A 19964-nucleotide genomic window follows, 5' to 3' on the forward strand; every position below is an offset into this window, starting at 1 on the left:
GACTTCATTGTATTCTGTTAATTACTCAAATCTTTCAGGTAATAGCAGCTATAGCTAAACTGTTATGTATCATTAGAAGATTGAATAATCACTTTAGTAAAGAGGTTACACCTGCCATTGTTCCTGGGCAGCTTTGTACAGATTCAGCCAGCTCTGCACTGGCTTGTGAAGGTCTTGCATGCCTAGAACTGGTTTTGGCAGCATCGTTCATTTGCCAGAGGCTTGGAGTATGAATAATTATACACCAGGCCTATATACATATATATAGATATAGATAGAAATACCAGGCATACATCTCTCATAACTTATGGTGGAAAAGTATTGTCAGTGGTCTTTACCCAAGACTTTCAGAGCTTCTGCTAAACAAAACCAGCCAATAACATGTGTTTCTAACAGGGAAACAGTTTGGGCTATTAGATGAGCATAGGAGAGGGAATTGATTTACCTTCACAGATCTTGGGAGCCTAGCTGGCTCATTTGGCACCTGGGTCTGCTACTGACTTGACTGTGTGATCTAAGGAAAGTTACTTAACTTTTGTGCCTGTTTCCTTATTTGGGAGATGAGGGGATAAAATACTGATACCTCTACCTCAGAGCTCTGTGAGGACTATAATTAATGACACTCATTTGTTGGGGGAGTGGTTTGCTCTTTAACAGAATGTTCTCCTGCGCCAATGTGTCATGCCATGAGAGATTTGATGCAGAATATTGCAACATAGGAAAGAAGGGCTGGGCTATCTTCTCTCACATACCATGGCAGCTCCATTGACTTTAGCAGTGTTACTCCTGATTTACAATTGTGAGAACAGCCTCTGGCTTCAGGGGCATTTTCTCTAGTATTTTAATAAAGGGTGAAGTTTAGGTGGTGGATAAAAATTCTTACTGAACTTTTAAGGCATGTTATTACCACCTACTTCTGTAATTAGGGAAGCAGAATTTGTGGCCAGGGAGGAGTGACAAAGGGCTATATACTATGGTTGGTTTGGGTTCCCTTTGCTGATGGTCTGTATAGATAGCCTAGCCCTGGTTTCCATGTTGACAGTCCATGTGAAGAAATGCCAGAGGCTAATTACAGAATATTTCCTAAGAGTAATGTAGCTCAGTGAGAGAGATCACATTGTCTAGTAAGGTGAAAAGACTTGGGTCTGCTCTCACCTCTCCAGTCTGAGCAGAATACAAATTGTTTTGGATTTAGCATCCCTCAAACATTCAAATAAAGAGCTTGGCAGCTTTGTTTTGCTCTGGACAAGGGAAAAGCAGTTTGGGATTTTGGAAATTAAACTGCTTTCCATTCACAAGGCACTAATGCATCATCTTGGGATGAGCTTGGCCACTGGTCATTTACATTAAGGTTCAATCCCTCAGCTAACATCAAAGTACAACAACAGAATCATATGGGAAAATGAGCCAAAATGATTCCGCTATGTGATTAGAAAGTTCCTGTTCCGAATAGATCTTGGAGAGAGAGAGAGAAAGAATGGAGTATTCTAGTCCTGTGAACATGCTGTATGTAGCAGACAATTTTTCCTGGTGAACACAACATTTAATGGCACTAAAAACTAAACCACAGGTCTCTAACAGACAGAGAGCAGAAATCATAACAAGGATAACATTGGCTGGGGAGGGTGAGGTTTGTTTTCATTACAAACATTCAGTGCTTAACTAAAGGCACATTCAAACTTCTGCACAACACAAAATAGGTCCATGTCTGAAGTTGCGATAAATGCCTGTCACAAATCTTTCTGAATTTTGCTTTAGGGATCTCATTTAATTCTAAAAATTTCTTGTAATTGAAAACTTATTTAACATTAAAATATTCAAATAGGCATACCTTTGCACCAGTCAAAAACACACTGCTGCCCAAAGTGAGTCTGGACAGTTCTAAGTGAGCTCCACCGTGATGAATATGGGCAGTACCTATGCCTACGCAGAGTGGTGGGTAATTAAAATCCTAGATAATGGACATCAGCTTTCAAAGATGGTTTCTTCTTTGCCCCTTGGCTTACCCTGTTCAGACCTCCCAAGCACCGAAACACAGTAACAAATATCTTTTACGCAGACGTGCCTTAACACAAGAAATCATTTACTATACGTAACTCATGGGACTGCTTAGCCCAAGGGTGGGCAAGACAGCCTCCGTAGGCTGAATCCAGCCTGCCAAACTCATTGATGCAGCCCACGGCCACCCTGGTGCTCCCCTGCCCCTAGGCCAATTGAGCCTGTGGACAGGGGAGCATGTGAAGTCTCCTCCCACTGCCAGGGGTGCGTGGCACCAGAGGGAACCACCAGCTGTTCAGAACAGTTGGCAGTTCTCTCTAGGCACTGGGACATGGGGGACAAAGACTTAACGTGCTCCCACCACCCCCAAGTCAATCAGGGTCTGTGGATGGAGCTCGGGAAGCCTCCTGGACCGGCCCCTTCTGACAGAGACCCCACCCCTTCCAGGGGCAGCCCGTAAACCACTCCAGAAATTTGTGATGTGTCCCCCCTTCAAAAATTGTTACCCATCCCGGTTTAGCCTGTATGCAGTCTCCTATTACTTCAGATACTGTTGCCACCCAAGCAGTCTGAGATTCTGAATCAAAATCTCAACCCATGTGAACTGCATGTAGAATTGCATGCACACACACTCTCTCTCTCTCTCTCTCTCTCTCTCTCTCTCTCTCAAAGTTTCCTGTCCTGTCCATCTGGTCATGTCTCTTCTTCATGAAATGTGTGCTACAGAGTTTGGTGATATTCCACAGTCAATAAAGCCTATTACAAACAGATCTAAATGTGAAGACACACTGCTATAGACATGGATCTATTAGTATTAGGGTATTTCATATAATATTCCACCCTTTGATCCCTACTTACTGCATATGTTGTACAGTTAATCTGAGAGAGAAGGTAATTTACAGTTACACATATTGGGAAACTCCTGTGGCCAGACACTGAAGAGACCCAGAAGTACAACAATAAAGAATTTTAGATGGATAGTTCATTTGCCCTTCCCACAGGTTTCTTGAAAGGAACACATCTGCTGAAACTTGAAGGAAAAGTACATGGCTACAATGGGCAAATATTATTAAAGGGGGAAAGTAAGGGCATAGGAACAGACATAATATTTAGTCCCATATCATCTCTACAAACAATACCAGTGCACCAAGAAAAGGTGAAAAACCTCAGAATAAAAAACTATGCAGCAACATGCCTGTGAGAAGAGTCTCCTCCCAAACACCAAAAAGTTAGTGGTTTGGCTTATGTTTTGAAGCACAGGGGCGGGGGTAATATTACTTATTAATGTTGGTGTAACCTGCACCTGAGAGACAGTGAATCAGAGAGCTGTAACCAGCTCCTTAGTAGCCACCACTCTGCTTCTATCAGGTTTTATTTTAAAACAGATGTTTAAAATGAGGCAAAGATAACTAGATTTATGACTAAGATTATAAATATGTGGCTTCATTTTTTTCACTGCAAATGTTTAGGTTTACTATAAAGAACTCTTTTAAATTCTATATTCATTGAACACAGTTCAACTTTTTATAAAACCTACCTTAGGTTAGTCCTGTAACTAGTTTATGTATTTACTTTTAAACAAAAATGTAAAAATGGGCATCTGTGTATGTCTATACATTTGGTTTGGTGCAGCGGAAGTGTAGCGTTTTAACAGTATTTGCTTTAGGGGAAGTGGCCTCTGGCATTTATAGCCTACAACCATGACCTCAACATTTTTCTAGCTTTAGGCTCTACTGCATAGAACTTATCTCCAGCATTAACAAATTACATTTAGTTGTCCTTTAAAATGGTTCCATTATCACTCATCACATGAATAGATTATTTGCAGATAGAAAAGGATTCTGGAATTGCAATCAATATTACCTGGAACTGAAGAATCTGGTGCAAGCACAGAAATTGAGGACAGAGGGGAAGGGATTTTTGAACATGTATGTGTGTTATCATTGGGAAAACTGAACAATAAAAGGTGGGGGAGGGTTGGCTATAAAAGTTTTCAATAATCTACATTAAAAAGTATACAAAGTAATTATTGCTAAGAAATATTAGAATCCAGCTGATAGGTTAAGGCCATTAGAAACTTCTCTAGTTACAATCTAAAATCATTTTAAGAGGAACAAATATAAATCCCATTACAAAGGCAGCTGAAGCAGCAAGCTGAAAATCTGATTCATGCTAACACACGAAGTTGGTTCCTCTGTTACTTGGAAACTTTAAAACAATGTTTTTAGGACTAAGTTGTATGGGTTCTTAACCCCAGAGATCATTAGTATCCTGGTTTTAGTGCATGTCATGCATAAGCCTTAATTAGCAATTTATCTTATATTAAGTATCTTAGATTTCATTTATCAAGAAACCTGTTCAAGGGAACTTGTCCAAAAGATACAGTATGTCTTAGTACTTGCTACATGCTCTCTTCTGTGCAATATATTGCAAGCATAAAGGTGAAAGCGCCAATTAATTTCTTCTGTATGAGATGTTTTGGCCTTAATAAATCTTCTAATTAACATGTCTTCCTGATGTTATGGAGCAGGCACTGGGAAGACTAAAAAAGCTACAGAAAGAACAAGAGAGAGTCAATATTTAAGTTGCAAGTAAATTGCATCAAGCATAGAGTGCACAAAAGGTCAAAGTAACACAACGTCTAAAGTTGCACATACGCTGGTAACATGCAGTAGTCAGTATGTACAAGGCATACCTGACTTGAACAGAGACATATTCGAGGAAGATTTCATGCTTGTGTAAGACTTTGTTTGGAACTGAGATTTTTAAATCATCTGGTAAAGCTGGAAAAATGTGACTATCACACTGAAAAAACCATCCAAAATAAAGATATTCCACCGTGAGTGAAAGAAAGTGAAACCCATCTCTCTTGTACTTGAGTTTTACCATAATGGAGGACGTCTGGAGACTAGCTAGTTCAAGAAAAATACAATTTTCTAAGTATAAGTACAAAGAGGTCAAACCTGTCTGGACCCTAAAAACTTCATACACTTAACCACTACACAATCCTCCCTCTTAAATACCACAGAATTGGGAGGCAAAAAAAACTGGGTTTTGCTGCAGAACCAGATACAGGTTTGCTATGTGGGGTAGGGACCAATTGTTTGATCTCTTGTATTCTATTTTTCCCAGTCTATAAACTACAAATAATACCTACCTCACCTGGGTGGAGTGAAGCTTAGCATTCACTAACGTTTATAAAACAGCTCTCAGATCCTTGGAAGGTGGTACAGAAATGCAAAATATTATTACAAAGGCTTTGCTCTTGCAAGAGAGAAGCCACTCTAAGAAATATTTTATCAGGTCACAAAGTGTTCACCTTTAATTATTACCAATTCAGTTACTACACAGAACTATGTACCCTTTTCCATCACCCACTTTCCACAGAGACATGATAGGTCAGTTTCTTTAAATCCTAGTTTAGGATGTGATTACGTCACATTTGCTTTCACTTCCATCTGCTTGGGACTCTGTTGGAAGTGTATTAATCTAATTCTAATAACTCACTGGGCTCCTAGGCCATGGCTGAGATGTTAGTAACTTCAAGATTATCAGGCTACATCTAGACTGCCCCCTCTTGCACAAGAGAATATGCAAATGAGGCATAGAAGTGAATATCGCCACGCCTCATTTGCATACTTAATGGGCCACCATTTTTGTACAAGGGGCTTTTACGCAAAACCCCCCTCTTGCGCAAGAGCCGTTCTTCCTGAAAAAAAGCAACAGAACGGCTCTTGCACAAGAGGGTTTTTTTGCGCAAAATGGCGGCTCATTAGGTATGCAAATGCGTGGCAATATTCACCACTTCACTTCATTTGCATATTCTCTTGCGCAAGAGGGGGCAGTCTAGACGTAGCCTCAATGGTCATGTGTACACATCATACGCCTTCCTTTTTTCACTCACATACACTGCAATCCACAAAGCACCAAATATTCGGTACATTTGTTTTCTATAGCTGTTGAGTGAATTAAGGGCACATTGTGCCCCCTCATAAGTATATATAACTTCCATTAGCACAGAGGAAGTGTCAGTAAGGAGACTCCTTTTCATGGAGATCTTGTAGTGAGAGTTTGGCCAACTTGATATCACAGAAACATCCAACAGATCTATTCTTAGAGAATCACACAGTGAAAGACTGTTTATAAGCATCTTGAAAAGCAATGTTTTCCCAACAGGACAGAAACTTTAATTGATATTTCAGAATTTTCCCCAAGATAGAAAAACATCTCTTTTTGTACAGCATATAAGACTAGTTAGCTCTTTTTCTTCATCACATCCCAATTCAAAGTCATAACAGAAAACAAATACTACATCTGGGTAAGTTTGCCATCATTAAACTATTATGTAATTTGGGAGTTATAAGCGGATACCAGTTTTAAAAAAATACCGTGAAATAAATGACACCACAAAACTCAAAATAAATGTGAGATTTAATAAAAGAAATAAGTACAAAGTGAACAGAAAAAATTGAAAGTCAAAAAACAGTATGAATGACAAAGTGAATGAATGCAACAGTTTCTGAGAAGCATGTTAACAAAAGAGCAGTTCCACAAATTTCTCCATATTCTTGCCAAATTAAAAACAAAAAAAAGCCAGTACCCTCTCCTGAGTGGAACTGCTCCATGCACACATAAAAAGTTTATAAAATTAAGAGATCCAAAATACATTTTAACTTAAAAAGCAGAAAAAATACATGGTAATGGGTATTTAAATGATAGAAAATGGATAACTTTTCCATTAATGCCAACATTTTACAGATGTATGTTAAAAAATAACCAGGAAAAATATTCTAATTTGATTGCTCATTTCATATATAATTTTTGAAGCAATCTTTATTGTCATCTAGTCTACAACATAAGAGGTAAATCTTCAGTTTGGAGTGAGATTAGCGTCACCTTATATTGATAACTTGTTAAATAAAAAGCAAGTACATACCTACCTTAATGCACCAAACATTTAAATTTGGTCTCAGGCAAAAATGAAAAATCAAATACTAACAAAAGAAGAAGGATATACTGACTTCCGTTGGAGGAGAATATTATAGTCTACCAATCCAAGAGGTTCATAATTACCATGATGAAGTTGAGATCAGTATTTTACTAAAAGAACAATGTTTACCACAACATGAAGTCAATGTATATATACCAATAATAATAATAATAATTAATAATTAAAATATTGTTACATACATTCTGAATGTCTTCAGAAATCTCTCTCATATGGCCAGGGAGTTGCAATTTTTATTTTTATCATTATTATTATTACTATTATTTTTAACTAACAACCTAAAGAAACAATAGTTACAGCTCTATGAATAAGTATTTCTGATCACTGATGAGCCAATCAGGAAGAAAATATTTGCATAGATGATCTTGTTGGCTGCAACATGAGATCAGGAAAATACTACTGACTGAAAAGCCAATCATGATGTATTCCTTTGCATGTGTGACCTAATTAGTTAATTTTATTCCAACTCTAAGTAATGTTAACCTTTGAGAAAGTAAAACATCATAAACCATAAGCTATTGTTTTCTTCATGTGATTAGTCCACTGATCTTTATGGAACTTCTCATATGAGTGAGAATATCATGATTTCCTACTAATCTGCCACATGACAATTTTCAGTCAATCAGGTACATATGTAACAATTGCCATAGTCTTTGAGCATTTATTCTAACAAACATATTAACCTTCAACATTTGACAGTCATTCTTTACAATATACTTAGTTTAAAGTGGCACAGCCTTAAAATTAAATGGTCAGATCGCAGCAGACTCCTGAATAAGTATTAATACCATCAACTCTCTTTTTAAAATGGCCTGTCCTTAAACGTACCTGTATTATTTTCATGAGGTTCTTACTTACAAATATCAAGTAATACTGTGACATGATTTTCAATATATTCATATAAAAGGCCAACATTTGAAATATTTTCTTACTACACCTGAGCATGTGTTTTAAAAGCTGCTTTATCAGGATATGCAAGTTGAAGAACCTCAGCATACAATCCAGCTAAATGCTACTTCTGAACAGACCAACTAAAGGCTCAGATTACAAGGCTATCCACCATTATTTAAAAATCAAACAAAGATTTTTCCAGCATGTTAGCTTAAAGACTAAGAGAACTCTAAAAACGGTCAGGAAATGAAGAGTAAATAAAAAGGACATGCTGACAATCAACACCTAATTAGCCAGTGTTCGCTGAAAAGGTTAACCAAAACTCTGAAGGCACTAAGACCAGGTCTACACTAAAGGAGAAGGTCAAATTAAGATATGCAACTCCAGCTATGTTAATTATGTAGCTGGAGTGGGACCTTAATTCAAGTTTCCCTGCGTCCACACAGTGAGAGGCCAACAGGAGCAAACACTCCCATCTGCTTCCCTTACTCCTCACAGGAGCAGAAGTACTGGCCACCGACATGGGTACCCTCTGAGTTCGATTCATAGGGTCTTAACTAAACGTGCTACATTGAACTCCGGAAGATCAATCATGGCAGCATCGATTTTCCTTCTAGTGAAGACATGGCCTCAGTGGGAGCTAGTATATATATTTTTTTCTTTTAGCCCATTATCTGATGGAATTTTTTAGTCTAAGACAACCACATCTAAATGAAAAGGGGACACTCTACCTAGCATGTCCATATTCACCAAGTGCCTACATCATGCAAAAGGTAGGCTGTTGGCTACTGCCTAAAATATTATTGTTGATCCTTATACAGCTCTGTGGAAACAATGGTTTCTAAATATCAAAATAGCGTTAGAGAAAAATTTGTGAAAGGAGAGGTCTAAGGCCAGGTCTGCACTAGGTGGCAAAGCTGAACTAAGGTATGCAACTCCAGCTAAGTGAAAAGCATAGCTGGAGTCAATGTACCTTATTTCAAATCTCCGCAGCATTCCCATTGAAGGGGGTCAATGGAAGAAATTCTCCCATGGACTTCCCTTACCCCTTGTGACCTGGTGGAGTACTGTACCAGAGTTGATGGGATTGCAATTAGTGGTCAATTTAGCAAGTCCTTACTACGGAGACCAACCCCTGGGAGACCAATAACAGGAGATTGCAGCTCCTGAGAAGTGGAGACAAGGCCTAAAGGAATTTGGAAATACATAACTCTGCTTAGGATCAGGCTGCTTATTTTGATTATGCATCTGTTTATGGATAGATTTTTTTTGCACTGGAAACAATTTAAAAGTTCAAGATGAATGATCAAAGCATCTTTACCTTGACAGCAAAATACACTGATTAAGTTACAGATGGAGTAAAATCCCATAATTCCATATTATATAACAAACCTTCAAGAAAGAAAAATCTTCCTATTTAAATGTTGCACATTAGCAGTAAAGAAAAATCAAAACATTGTCGTATGACTTGTGTTGCCACTCTCTATATATTATGCACGGCACAAAGTGTTTAGAGAAATTAAGTTTTTTTAAAATGACCTGAGGGTAGGTTACTGAGCCTAAAGCACTTGGGCCCTGTTAGGAAATTCAAAGTATTGTTTTCAACTCTAAACTTTTTCAAATTATGACGTTTAATAGAAAAATAAAAGGATGTTCTTCACACTACTCAGGACAAATATAGAAAAAAAATCAAATCAGAGCCCCATTAAGCATTAATAATTAATGCAATCAGTAAAGTCACTATCAGTTAGTAATATTAGTTCTGATAAACAGTTGTGGTCACTTTACAAGTGGATGTTTGTCCATCAGGTTTGAAACAAGCCTGGTCATTTTCAGGATTATTTGACTTGTGTCAGAAAATTTACAGAGTGTGACATTTATTTCCTTAAAAACTATTCATAAGTCCTGTACAGACAACAATAAATTGTTACACTGTAAACACTGATGAGGCTCATTTTCTCTTTCACTTTGGTCCACTCACACAATGTTATGACAGAAGTAACACAAGGTAGGAAACTCAAGCAACTTAACACATGAAAGTACAAAGTCCACTCTCGGTCTGTGTGCGATTAACTGAAAGAAACAAAAACATAAACAAAAACAGCATGGATTAATGTTATGGAAATTAAACAAAAGCAAACTCTAGTGAAATCTAGTGAAAACATATACAATGAAGAAGAGACCCCACACATCTGGCATTTCAGAACTCAGTAACTGCATCCTAAAGGCAGTGCAAAAGCATAATTTGGCTGATAACTGCCTTTGTGAAAGTCAACCTCCCTGTTAAAACATTTTATTTGATTATTTGCAATTCTTAATTCCCACTTCCTGATTTTATTAATTTAAGCTAGGGAAAAAATGGCTCTCAAAATTTAAAATCAAATGTCAGATTTAACTAGCCATTTTACAAGACACTCAGTGAAACAGAATTAGTAAAGCTTTTCCGCCTGGGATCCCTACTGCATCTCCCCATTCCTTCTCCCTGGGCTTATTTATCTCCCACTCCCAAAGGCCCATAGAATATCTATCTGTCCAGGAACAGACAGCTGGTCCTCTGTTCAGATGCCACTACATCATCTACCAAATGGGTTGAGCATGCATCTTAAGGACTGCCTCTTTGGCAGTCCCAGGTCCCGATTTCCCATTGCCTGTATCTTGGATAGTCAGTAAGTGTAAAACACTACCATGATGAGTTAGTAGCATTTTACTCTCGCTTTCCACTACTATAAATAACTGCACAAGTTAAGGGAGCTCTGTATAACTAAAGAGTCAGCTTTATAGTGCATCAGCCTGACAAGTTTTCCACACACATACCCCTTCCTCAAGGTTAATATATTTTTAGTATAATTTTAAAGCTGTGCTCTTCAACTAAGTAGCACAAAGAGGAAGAGGCATCAGAGGATGTTTTTAGCAGTGTCCACCAGAGGTCACTGTTTGCACAGGTAAAAGCTATCATGACTCCAGCGCTTTGATCCTTGAGCTTTTGGAGAAACATCCCCTATTAAAGACACTGGAGAACTAGTGGTAGAAATGTAGCTGTGTTAGTCTGGTGCAGCTGAAACAAAAAAAAACCAGGACTGTGTAGCACTTTAAAGACTAACAAGATGGTTTAATAGGTGATGAGCTTTTGTGGGCCAGACCCACTTCCTCAGATCAAATAGTGGAAGAAAACTGTCACAACCATATATACCAAAGGATACAATTAAAAAAATGAACAGGAATTTAAAAATGAACAGGAGAACTAGGAATTTAAACAAAACAGCTCCCATTAATTTCAATGGGACTTGTGTGGCTAAATTTTAGTTCTCTTGAGAAAATGTTTATTACTAAGCATATTATAATTTGGGCTTGACAGAAAACTTTTTCCATCCAGGGTGAAAAAATAATCTCAAAATTTTCATCAGTTGACAAATCAAAAACACTTTTTTGTTTGGATCCATCAAAACATGTGAGTTAATCAAAACATGTCAACTTATTATCTTAATTTATGATAAACAGTTTTTTAAGTAAAATTTTGAAAGGAAAAGTAATTTTGTTTAAATAATGTCAAAGGGGAATGTTTCAACAATTTCAAAATGTTTTTTCCCAACATCTGTTTAAGTCAAGGAACTCAAACTAATCCTTTCTTGCAAGTAGCATTGGATTTGACAAATCAGCATTTTTTGTGAAAAAATATTTTATCAAAAAATTGCCAACCAGCTGTGATTATCACATTGCCTGCATGGGTAGAAAAAGGGGGGACGGGTTGAGACATAAGGCTACATTAAGGCTCTTCCACGCTTCCTCCTATCTCCAGATGTACTTGCAATAATGGTATTATAAAAAAATAAAGGATGAAAATACACTCCAGACAAAATATTTAAAAAATGTACAGTAAGAGGGAACAATGGCAGTCCAAGGGGAGTGAAATCTTTTCTGGCTCAAGATTCTTACATTCTGTACCATGCAATCCTGCTTGAACAGAAATCATTTTGCTATTCTGTACCAACAACAGTCTGGACCTTGCCCTCAAGTGTATTGTCTCAAAATGGCTTGTTGCAAAAAAGGTGACTTTTTCAAAATAGCAAATTGAACCTGGAATCTGTGACTCAAGCTAGAATCTTTCTGGTTTTTCAGTCATGGTGAATACTAAAAACCCCACAATAGGAACCTATTTAACAAACCTCTCAACACACAAATCACAAAAGAATCCTGCTCAGTCTCCCACCAGTGCATTCAGAAATATTTAAATCAACCAGAATTAATAGTCTGTAATTTAGTTTGACTAAATTACAGACTATTTATTTTACTCAGTTAAATCTTTACTCAGACTATTTTACTCAGTTAAATCTTTTGTCATTTTTACAGAGTTCCATTTCTGACTGTAACCACCTTGGAATGACAGTGGCAAACCTCAGACTATTCAGTCATGTGCTAATGACAAGAGTGTTTCAAATCACATCTCTTATCGACTGTTAAATAATGACACATATGGTATCTAATTCTAAATGGAGAGTCAGAGAATGCATCATGGATGAGATGCGGACCCGCCCAGCGTACGGCCACCAACGCTACATCTGAGAAATGCAATTAGCTCCCAGCCCATATTCAAATCAATTAAGTAATAAAGTGTATGTCATTTAGCATGTTTGTGTTTTTTAATGACATAATAAAAACTGCAAAATAATTATCGAGAGAAGCTGAAGCAGCAAATGTCATCCAGGATTTCAATGCTGATTTTAAATGCAGCCTGAATTTGGGGGCTCATTAAACAATGACAGGTTGTGCAGGTAGGCAGGCTGGCCTGCAAACTCCCCCTCACAGTTCAAGGTAGTTCCCTCTTTATCTGCAGCACCATGTTCTATTGCATTGACTCAGGCAATTCTGCTGATGCAGCTCATGACGAGATGCAACTCAACCTGTTATTCCTGTATTGAGATGGCTCTTGAATAGGGCTGGATAACAAGGCCATATTGTGTTCTGCTAAAGATGATTAATTATAACTCCCAGGTCCTGAAGGCTGTATCATCAAATCAACACACTAAGCTGCGAATGGCCTTAACTACATCTAGTAGCATCCTCCACTCACAAGATGTACAGGACATTATGCAACACTCATTGTCACAACAAAGACGGCTATTTAACCATTCACTATACCCAAGGGGGAGTGTCAAGTCATTCCGGTCTTAAAGAGTCTTTATACTGTAATGGCAGGGTCAGATTCTGATCTTTCTTACATCAGTTTCAGTTTTCACAAGTGTAAATGAAACAGAATAAGGCCCTTTCTTTGTCCTTTGTCTAGCAAGCACTCGGACATTCAATCATTTTCATGCAGAATCACTGCTGACATTTCAAAGCCCAAAATAAATATAGGCTAAAGATCTCAGGGATGCACAAGCACGTGGGCCATAGTCTGTGCTACATTGGAATGAGCGATCCTTTGGTTGTAATATAATACTGTATTTTATAATCAGCTCTTGCATTCCAGCTGCAGGGAGGATGTGCACAATGCATGCCCAGCAGAACCAGAATTGGTTTTTACTGCATAGGTAAATGTTAATTCAAAGTAAGCAATAGACGTGGTATTCCCTGGGAGGAAACAAACTACTACAGAAGTGCTAGCGCACAGTAGTTATCGTGGGGATAATATATTGGTTTGTAGCACAATATCATAGGCAATCTCAAAAGCCATGTTGTCAAGAGTAAACTTGAATTATCGCTACATCTGATATTTTTATTTCCATCATTAAAATGATCAAACACCGTTACCACCAGTCTACTCTGGGACTTATGAAACAAAGAGAATACTGAAGTTCCTCTGTGCCGGAAAAAGGGTAAGATGTGAGAACAGCAGAGAAATGTAGCAGAGGATAACCCCGTTTCCATGTTGTTCCCAATCCTGCACTTGTTGAAGACCGACTTCAGTGGGAGCAAGAGCAGGCCATTTGTTTCACTTGCTTTCTCCTTTCCCATCACTCGCATAGGGCTATGGTCTGAAAACCTTTACTGCGACTGATGAGCACCCTCCCGGCAGAAGCACTACCGCTGAACTTAATGGGATTGCCCAAGAGGCCAGTCACAAACGTATCAGAGTCGGGCCCATGGGGTAGAAGAAAAATCATCCTCGTATGTAAGGTCAGTGATTCAAAATTGGTAGGAACAAGATCCAACGGGCCATAATGCATTCACACCTGCCTTGCGGGGGCGGTGCATAGGGCAGAATGTGGGGACACATGGCCCTCACACCATGGGTGGGAGGGCAAGGAGCTGGCCAACAGCCATTGGGGCCACAGTCCCCAGGCATCCAAGGAAAACAGTAGTGGGGAAGGACCGGCACCAGCAGCAGGGGTCGGCCCCCTACATTCACCAGCAGTAGCAGGGAAAGCAAAGCAATGCTGCCACAGCTTGTTCTGCACTCCTGGTGCTCCAGGGTCAGGACTAGGAATGTTAACAGGTACCAATTAAACTGTTACCTGATAAGCATCACCCTTAATGGTTAATCGGAACCCTGGGAGCAGCTCCCTGCCGGTAGTCCAGCTGGAGTGGCGCCCCTGCCCTCTCCCCTTTAGTCGGCTAAATGGTCAGACACAGTGTAAACCCCACATTTAACCAATTAAATGGTATTTTACATCCCTAGTCAGGATTGTCCCTGCACTTGCCTGGGGGAAGTGGGCTGGGGCCACATTGCTTTGCTTCCTCTGCCACTGCGAGTGCAGGGGCCTGGACCCCCACTGCCAGTGCTGGCCCCCTTGCCCCACTATTCCCCCCAGCTGCTTTGGCAGGGTGGGAGCAAAGCAAGGGTGCGGAAGAGGAGGGGAGAGGACAGTGCAAGGGTAAGGTAGGGACGGAGGGGGATTGTCCCTGCCCTTTCCTGTCCCTCCACCCATGTACTCCTTCAGCAATTGCCTTTGCTTCTCCTCATCCTTAGCTTTTAACTCTTTGCAGGCCAGAAAAGCCAATAACCCTTCGGCATCCTACAAACAGTCCCCAACCCTGCAGCTCACAATAATGTTACTGCACTGCAGGCAGCCATGCCTGAAAGACACTACACTTTTGGGTACTTCCTCTTCCCTCTTCCAGGAAAGTGGCAACTCATTTCTCTAAGGCTAACCATGGTGAGCCAGCGCCTTGAATTGGCCATCGAGCAGATGGTCACAAATGTCCCCTGACTCTCCAAGTCTTAATAGACAAGTCCACTTCCTCTTCAGGCACCAAGGCTTCTACAGGGGACAGATATAACCTGACCCTTTTGAGGGGATTGGAAGGATGCTGGCTTCTGATTTAGAAAGCCCCCCTGAATTTACTAGTTTTTGCAAAATGCTCGGGCAGCTACACTGGTGCAGTGCTTTGCTGTGTTTGTTTCTTTGGCAAATGAACAAGCTGTTGGAAGAATAAAATAGTAGGAATGGCCGGAAAAGGTTGAAGTTAAACCACTTACTTTTTCTTGTCTTTATCCTTCTTAAAGGGCTGTTGTGAAGTCGCTTGCAAGGACTGAGACTGCAGGGTTTCAACAGCGACTTTTCGCCTGTTGAAGGCGTTCATCTCCTCCTCCAAATCCCTCCTCTTCTCCTCCACCTTCTTCTTCTCTTCCTGATGTATCCTCTTCAAATGCTCAAACTTTTCATGTAGCTGGTAGAAGACAGACCCATTGAGCCAGAGCATCCCCAGCCTACTGCTGGGGGCTACCCCAAGTCCCACTTCTCACCATGGACCAGTATCAGACTCTCGCTGCTGTGCAGAATCCCACTGAGGTCAGAGAAATTCAGCACAGGACTAAGGGGCTGAAATTGCTGACCTTGCTGAAGGACAGGGGCCTAAACTACCTGTGTTTTGCACATAAGCAGTCTTTTTACATAAAGGGCAAGACAACGTGACCTGCTCAGCATTGTCTGTCTTGATCTCTCCTTCTAAAGAGAGGAAGGATGGCCTTAGGTGTAGGGCACTGGATGAGTGGGGTGGCCATCTCCTCTGAAAAGCTGTCCTTAATTTTTAGACGCATAAAAATGGCTTTGCAGCAATGTTCCCTGTAAGGTATGTGCTTGGATGGTCACTCGGGAGAGATTCAAATGCCGCCCACCTGATTAGCAGGGCGCCCACAGCTAGGTTTTGTGTTTCTACTAGAGGTGCACATTTGCACATGCCTCTGTGCATATATAAATTTTATTCTGCACATGGATGGAAAAGATTAGAGAGAACATTGCTTAGGAGGTCCCTGATCCTCAATGACACTTATGCAATTATTGCTATTGTACTGGAGAGGAGGCACAGAGAGTAACATTTTCAGAAGAATCTAAGCCCTCATTGGCTTGCAGCTGGACTTACCCTAAGGGTATGTCTATACAGCATTTTGCAGTGAGTCCCCCAAACGTGGATCAACAGACTCAGGCTAGCCAGGACTGCACTAATGCTCTAAAAATAGCTGTAGAGATAGTACTTTGCAGTTGCAGGTTGGGCTCTGCTACGTTTCAGAATCCGAGCTCCCACTCACTCCTGCTTGCTCCAAAATGCTGGGCAGACAAACCCTAAGGTGGCCTTCCAAATGTCATCCTCTGTGCCTCTCCCCCTCACCTGTACAAGGGGAATAACTTCCTACCAAGCCGGCTACTGGGGAGATAAATTCATTCATGTCTGTGAAGTGTTCAGATCCACATAAGCTTCTAGCTAGATACCACTGCATGCATTTGGGACCCTGGCTCAGGTGCTGGGATTTGCTACAAGGGGAGGCTGTTACTTTACTGAGAGCACAGTGCTCAGCTCGCATCTTTCAAATACTCATCATACTTCATCCACCTCTGCACGTGTGGGCCCATCTCACAGGCCTCCGACACACCCACCTCTCTTTCCTTCTCTTTCAGTTCCAACTCTGTCTCCTTGACTTTGTTAACAAACATTTGCCTCATTTCTTCCTCTTTCTTCTGCAGCTCACCAAGGAATTCTTTTCTTTTGGTCTCGTAGGTTTCTTGAAGGCTGGATCGAAAGCAAATGAGATGCTATGGCATTACTCGATAGTGACTAGCAAGGCTATACCCTTCTACATGGCTTGAAGGCAGAGGGAATGGGGAAAAGAGAAATAACTCCATCAGCAGAGAGATTATCAATGTTAGCAGTTCTCAGTGGAGGGGTCTCGTGTAGCAAGCTCTCTGCCCAAGGGGGTTCCAGCTGATGGAAGGTTTGCAGGCTCAGGAGCGGAATGCTACTGGAAATAGGGTGGGGATACGGAAAGGTCACGCACCTGAAAGGCTGGCTGTCAGGATCTGTGTCCTTGAACCCCATCTCCTCCAGCTTGCACCGTCTATACAGTTCATAGTGGCGAGTGTGAGTCTGTTCCCGAAGATCTTCCATGTTGACGCGGATCAGCATTTCTCGCAGTTTCACGAAGTCGCAGTGACTTTCGTTCTCGACTGAACAGAAGGGAAGAAAGTCAGCAAACGTGGGGTAGGGGGGTTGGAAGGAAGGGACACAACAGGACTGACTAACCCCAGTGAGGTTCTCTCTCAGGGAATTTGTACCACTGGGGCAATGAGCTAAGTTTTCCAACAGGAGAGCATTGCGGAAAGAGGGCTTTTCCCTTCCAGAAGAATCTACCGAGGCAGGACTCTGCTGCTGACAAGGGTGCAAGTTCTAGGGCTAGGACAGCATTTCTGAGAGCGAGGGGTCCTGAGCACAAAGGAATTAATGGCTGTTCAATGAGAGGACCTAAGCTCTGTTCCCTGCAAGATGAGTGTTTGGGCAGCCACCCAGGAGAGATTCAAATGCCACCCAGCTGATTAGCAGAGCACCCAGAGCCAGCAGCCTGTGTCCCGACTGGTGGTGCACATCTGCATATGCCTCAATGCACATAACATTTATTCCGCACCTGGATGGAAAAAATTAGAGGGAACATTGCCTATGAGACTTGGTGCCTTGCACACACTGCTAACCATGGAAATAGGTGTCACCAAAGGGAGACAGGACGAGCACACAAGGGTGGACAGGGGTGATTTTGTTACCAGGCCTTTGCCATAACTCAGGGAACAGAGGAAATAAAATCCAGGAAAATGCGTTTCCTTTTAACTCGGTTCGATGCGCCGTTCTGAGCTGTTACTTTGCCAGCATGGGGCTGAGGGGAAAGATCCCGCCCAGGCAGCACAGCACACGTTTCGAAAGGGGCTCCCAAAGGAGCAGCGCTCGAGGGAGGACACTTGTACTTCCCCAGTCGTCCTAGCACAGCATGGAGCGATCCCCTCCAGAAACACCCTGAACAAGTCAACATACACTGAACTAGGGAGAGTCACAGTCCCTCACCCAGACATTCGGCACGGATGAGAGAGAAGCAGAAAGAGCCTCGGGAGCAGCTGGAGTTCCCACCCTGCTCTGAGACGAGTTCATGCACATTGTAGAAAGCCAACTCTCCTTCCAGGGGTTGAGTTTCCTTGGTGACAACAGCTCATTGTAAATTTTAGTCCTGAACATGGGCTGCTCCTAAGGTTTTCCCTGCTGGAACCTCTCCCTCTGCTGATGCCAGAAACTCAGAACCCTTTTCCAGCCTGGTTGTAGCACAGCAAATGCACCTGCTGGTATGACCCAGCTGTAATCACGCCACAGCTTCAGGCAAGGTTCAAGCGCCTGATAAACTCGATTCAACAAAGCAGCCTTCAATGGTGATGCAGAGTCCTCGGGTCTCTTGCCCTGGCACCCAACACACAGACATGGTGGCAGAAGGGAGACGTGCAGGAGAGAGCGTGAGCATACACTCACAGCGAGGGAGTCCCAGCCCTGCAACGTGCCCTGCGGCTGACATCCTTACCTTGTACCACCCCCCAGGGGTACTGGCGAGCTCTCACCAGCTTGTTTCCAACTTTCACTTCCTCCGTGCTGCCAACAACAGCAAAGGGCAGATGAGCCTGAAACAGAATCAGCCCAGGGGATTCAGTGCACACACGAGAATCTCTCACAGGCATCAATCTTACCAAGCTGCCATGAGCCTCTTCTAGCCAGGCCTTCAACATCATTTAGCCTCAAGCACAGAATCTTCATGACTCAGAGTGAACACGATCTGCACTATGAAATGGTACATGGCATCCTGCATGCCCAACGCCTGCTTGCCATGGAGCTGACAATGCAGCTTGGAGCCAGAGCCCTGGCACGGCTGGAGCCAGAGCCTGGCACAGCACTGAGAGATTTTGTTAATGCCGTGGACAGTTTCTTCCAAATGACAGCTGTTCCCAGCACATCAAGTGTTGCTGGCTTTGCCTGGCTCTTCCCTGCCAGATTGTTCTTATTTATGTAGCACCCCACCGTGCTAAGACCTGTCCACATGCATCGGACACTTTACACCTAAGTTTGAATAAAGACACTAATTATCTTACCCATTACAAAGGTAGCTTCCCCAATTATCACCTCTAATATCATTAGCTCACAGACATTTACCTTCCTCGCCCCCATCCCTCTTCTGTTCTGAAATTTGATTTGTCCTTTTCATATGTGTTCATTTTTTAAATTTTATCCTTTGGTATATATGGTTGTGACAATTTTCTTCCACTATTTGATCTGAGGAAGTGGGTCTGGCCCATGAAAGCTCATCACCTAATAAACCAGCTTGTTAGTCTTTAAAGTGCTACATAGTCCTGGTTTTTGTTTCATACACACAAAGACATTGGTTAATGGTGATTTGCACAGCAGCTCACATGAAGGCACAGGATGGGGCATTTGTAGGACACATCACACGGTGATTTTTTTAGTGTCCAAGCGTGTGCGGGTGGGGGCATGTGGGTGGGGATGGGATTGGAGAAATCACAACACGTTTAGGGAACATGGCATCAAGATGACATCAACAGCTTTGTAAGTGCAAAGCTGGCTCAGCACACGCACTGTTCTCTGGACACAGTCCGCAGGGTGGCTCCCATCTTCCCTTCTCCCGCACAAGTGACTGAATGTCTCCTTACATGGAGCGCTGCAGGCACAGTCAGTGTCTCTGTCCCACCCCAAGGCAAATATCAAATTAGAGAACATGTATTTCATTCTCACTGCCTCCCCTCCATCACTGCTTCTTTCCTCTTGTGGTGGCACTCGTGCTGGAAGTGGGAAAGGCACGCTGCAGTAAATGCCG

At 41.7% G+C, this 19964-nt stretch overlaps 1 protein-coding gene across 5 annotated transcripts in view; it reads right to left on the minus strand.

The window, feature by feature from the left end:
* SEPTIN8 (septin 8) overlaps nucleotides 1–19964 on the minus strand; it is an 89309-nt gene that overhangs the window by 4879 nt on the left and 64466 nt on the right. For 4 of the 5 annotated variants that reach the window (XM_075900342.2, XM_075900341.2, XM_089769505.1 and 1 more), the window contains exons 6-10: nucleotides 18663–18759; nucleotides 17109–17277; nucleotides 16711–16843; nucleotides 15315–15505; nucleotides 6412–9970 (exon numbers count right to left, since the gene is read on the minus strand). In XM_075900342.2, coding sequence (XP_075756457.1) covers nucleotides 9967–9970; nucleotides 15315–15505; nucleotides 16711–16843; nucleotides 17109–17277; nucleotides 18663–18759 — 594 coding nt within the window. In that variant the 3' untranslated portion in view covers nucleotides 6412–9966. Of the gene's footprint in view, nucleotides 1–6411; nucleotides 9971–15314; nucleotides 15506–16710; nucleotides 16844–17108; nucleotides 17278–18662; nucleotides 18760–19964 lie in introns of those variants that run through there. The other variant, XM_089769506.1, reaches the window with a different exon arrangement.

This window comes from Pelodiscus sinensis, chromosome 16 (genome assembly GCF_052426305.1).
Source record: "Pelodiscus sinensis isolate ZL-2025 chromosome 16, ASM5242630v1, whole genome shotgun sequence".
Classification (NCBI taxonomy): Eukaryota; Metazoa; Chordata; order Testudines; family Trionychidae; genus Pelodiscus; species Pelodiscus sinensis.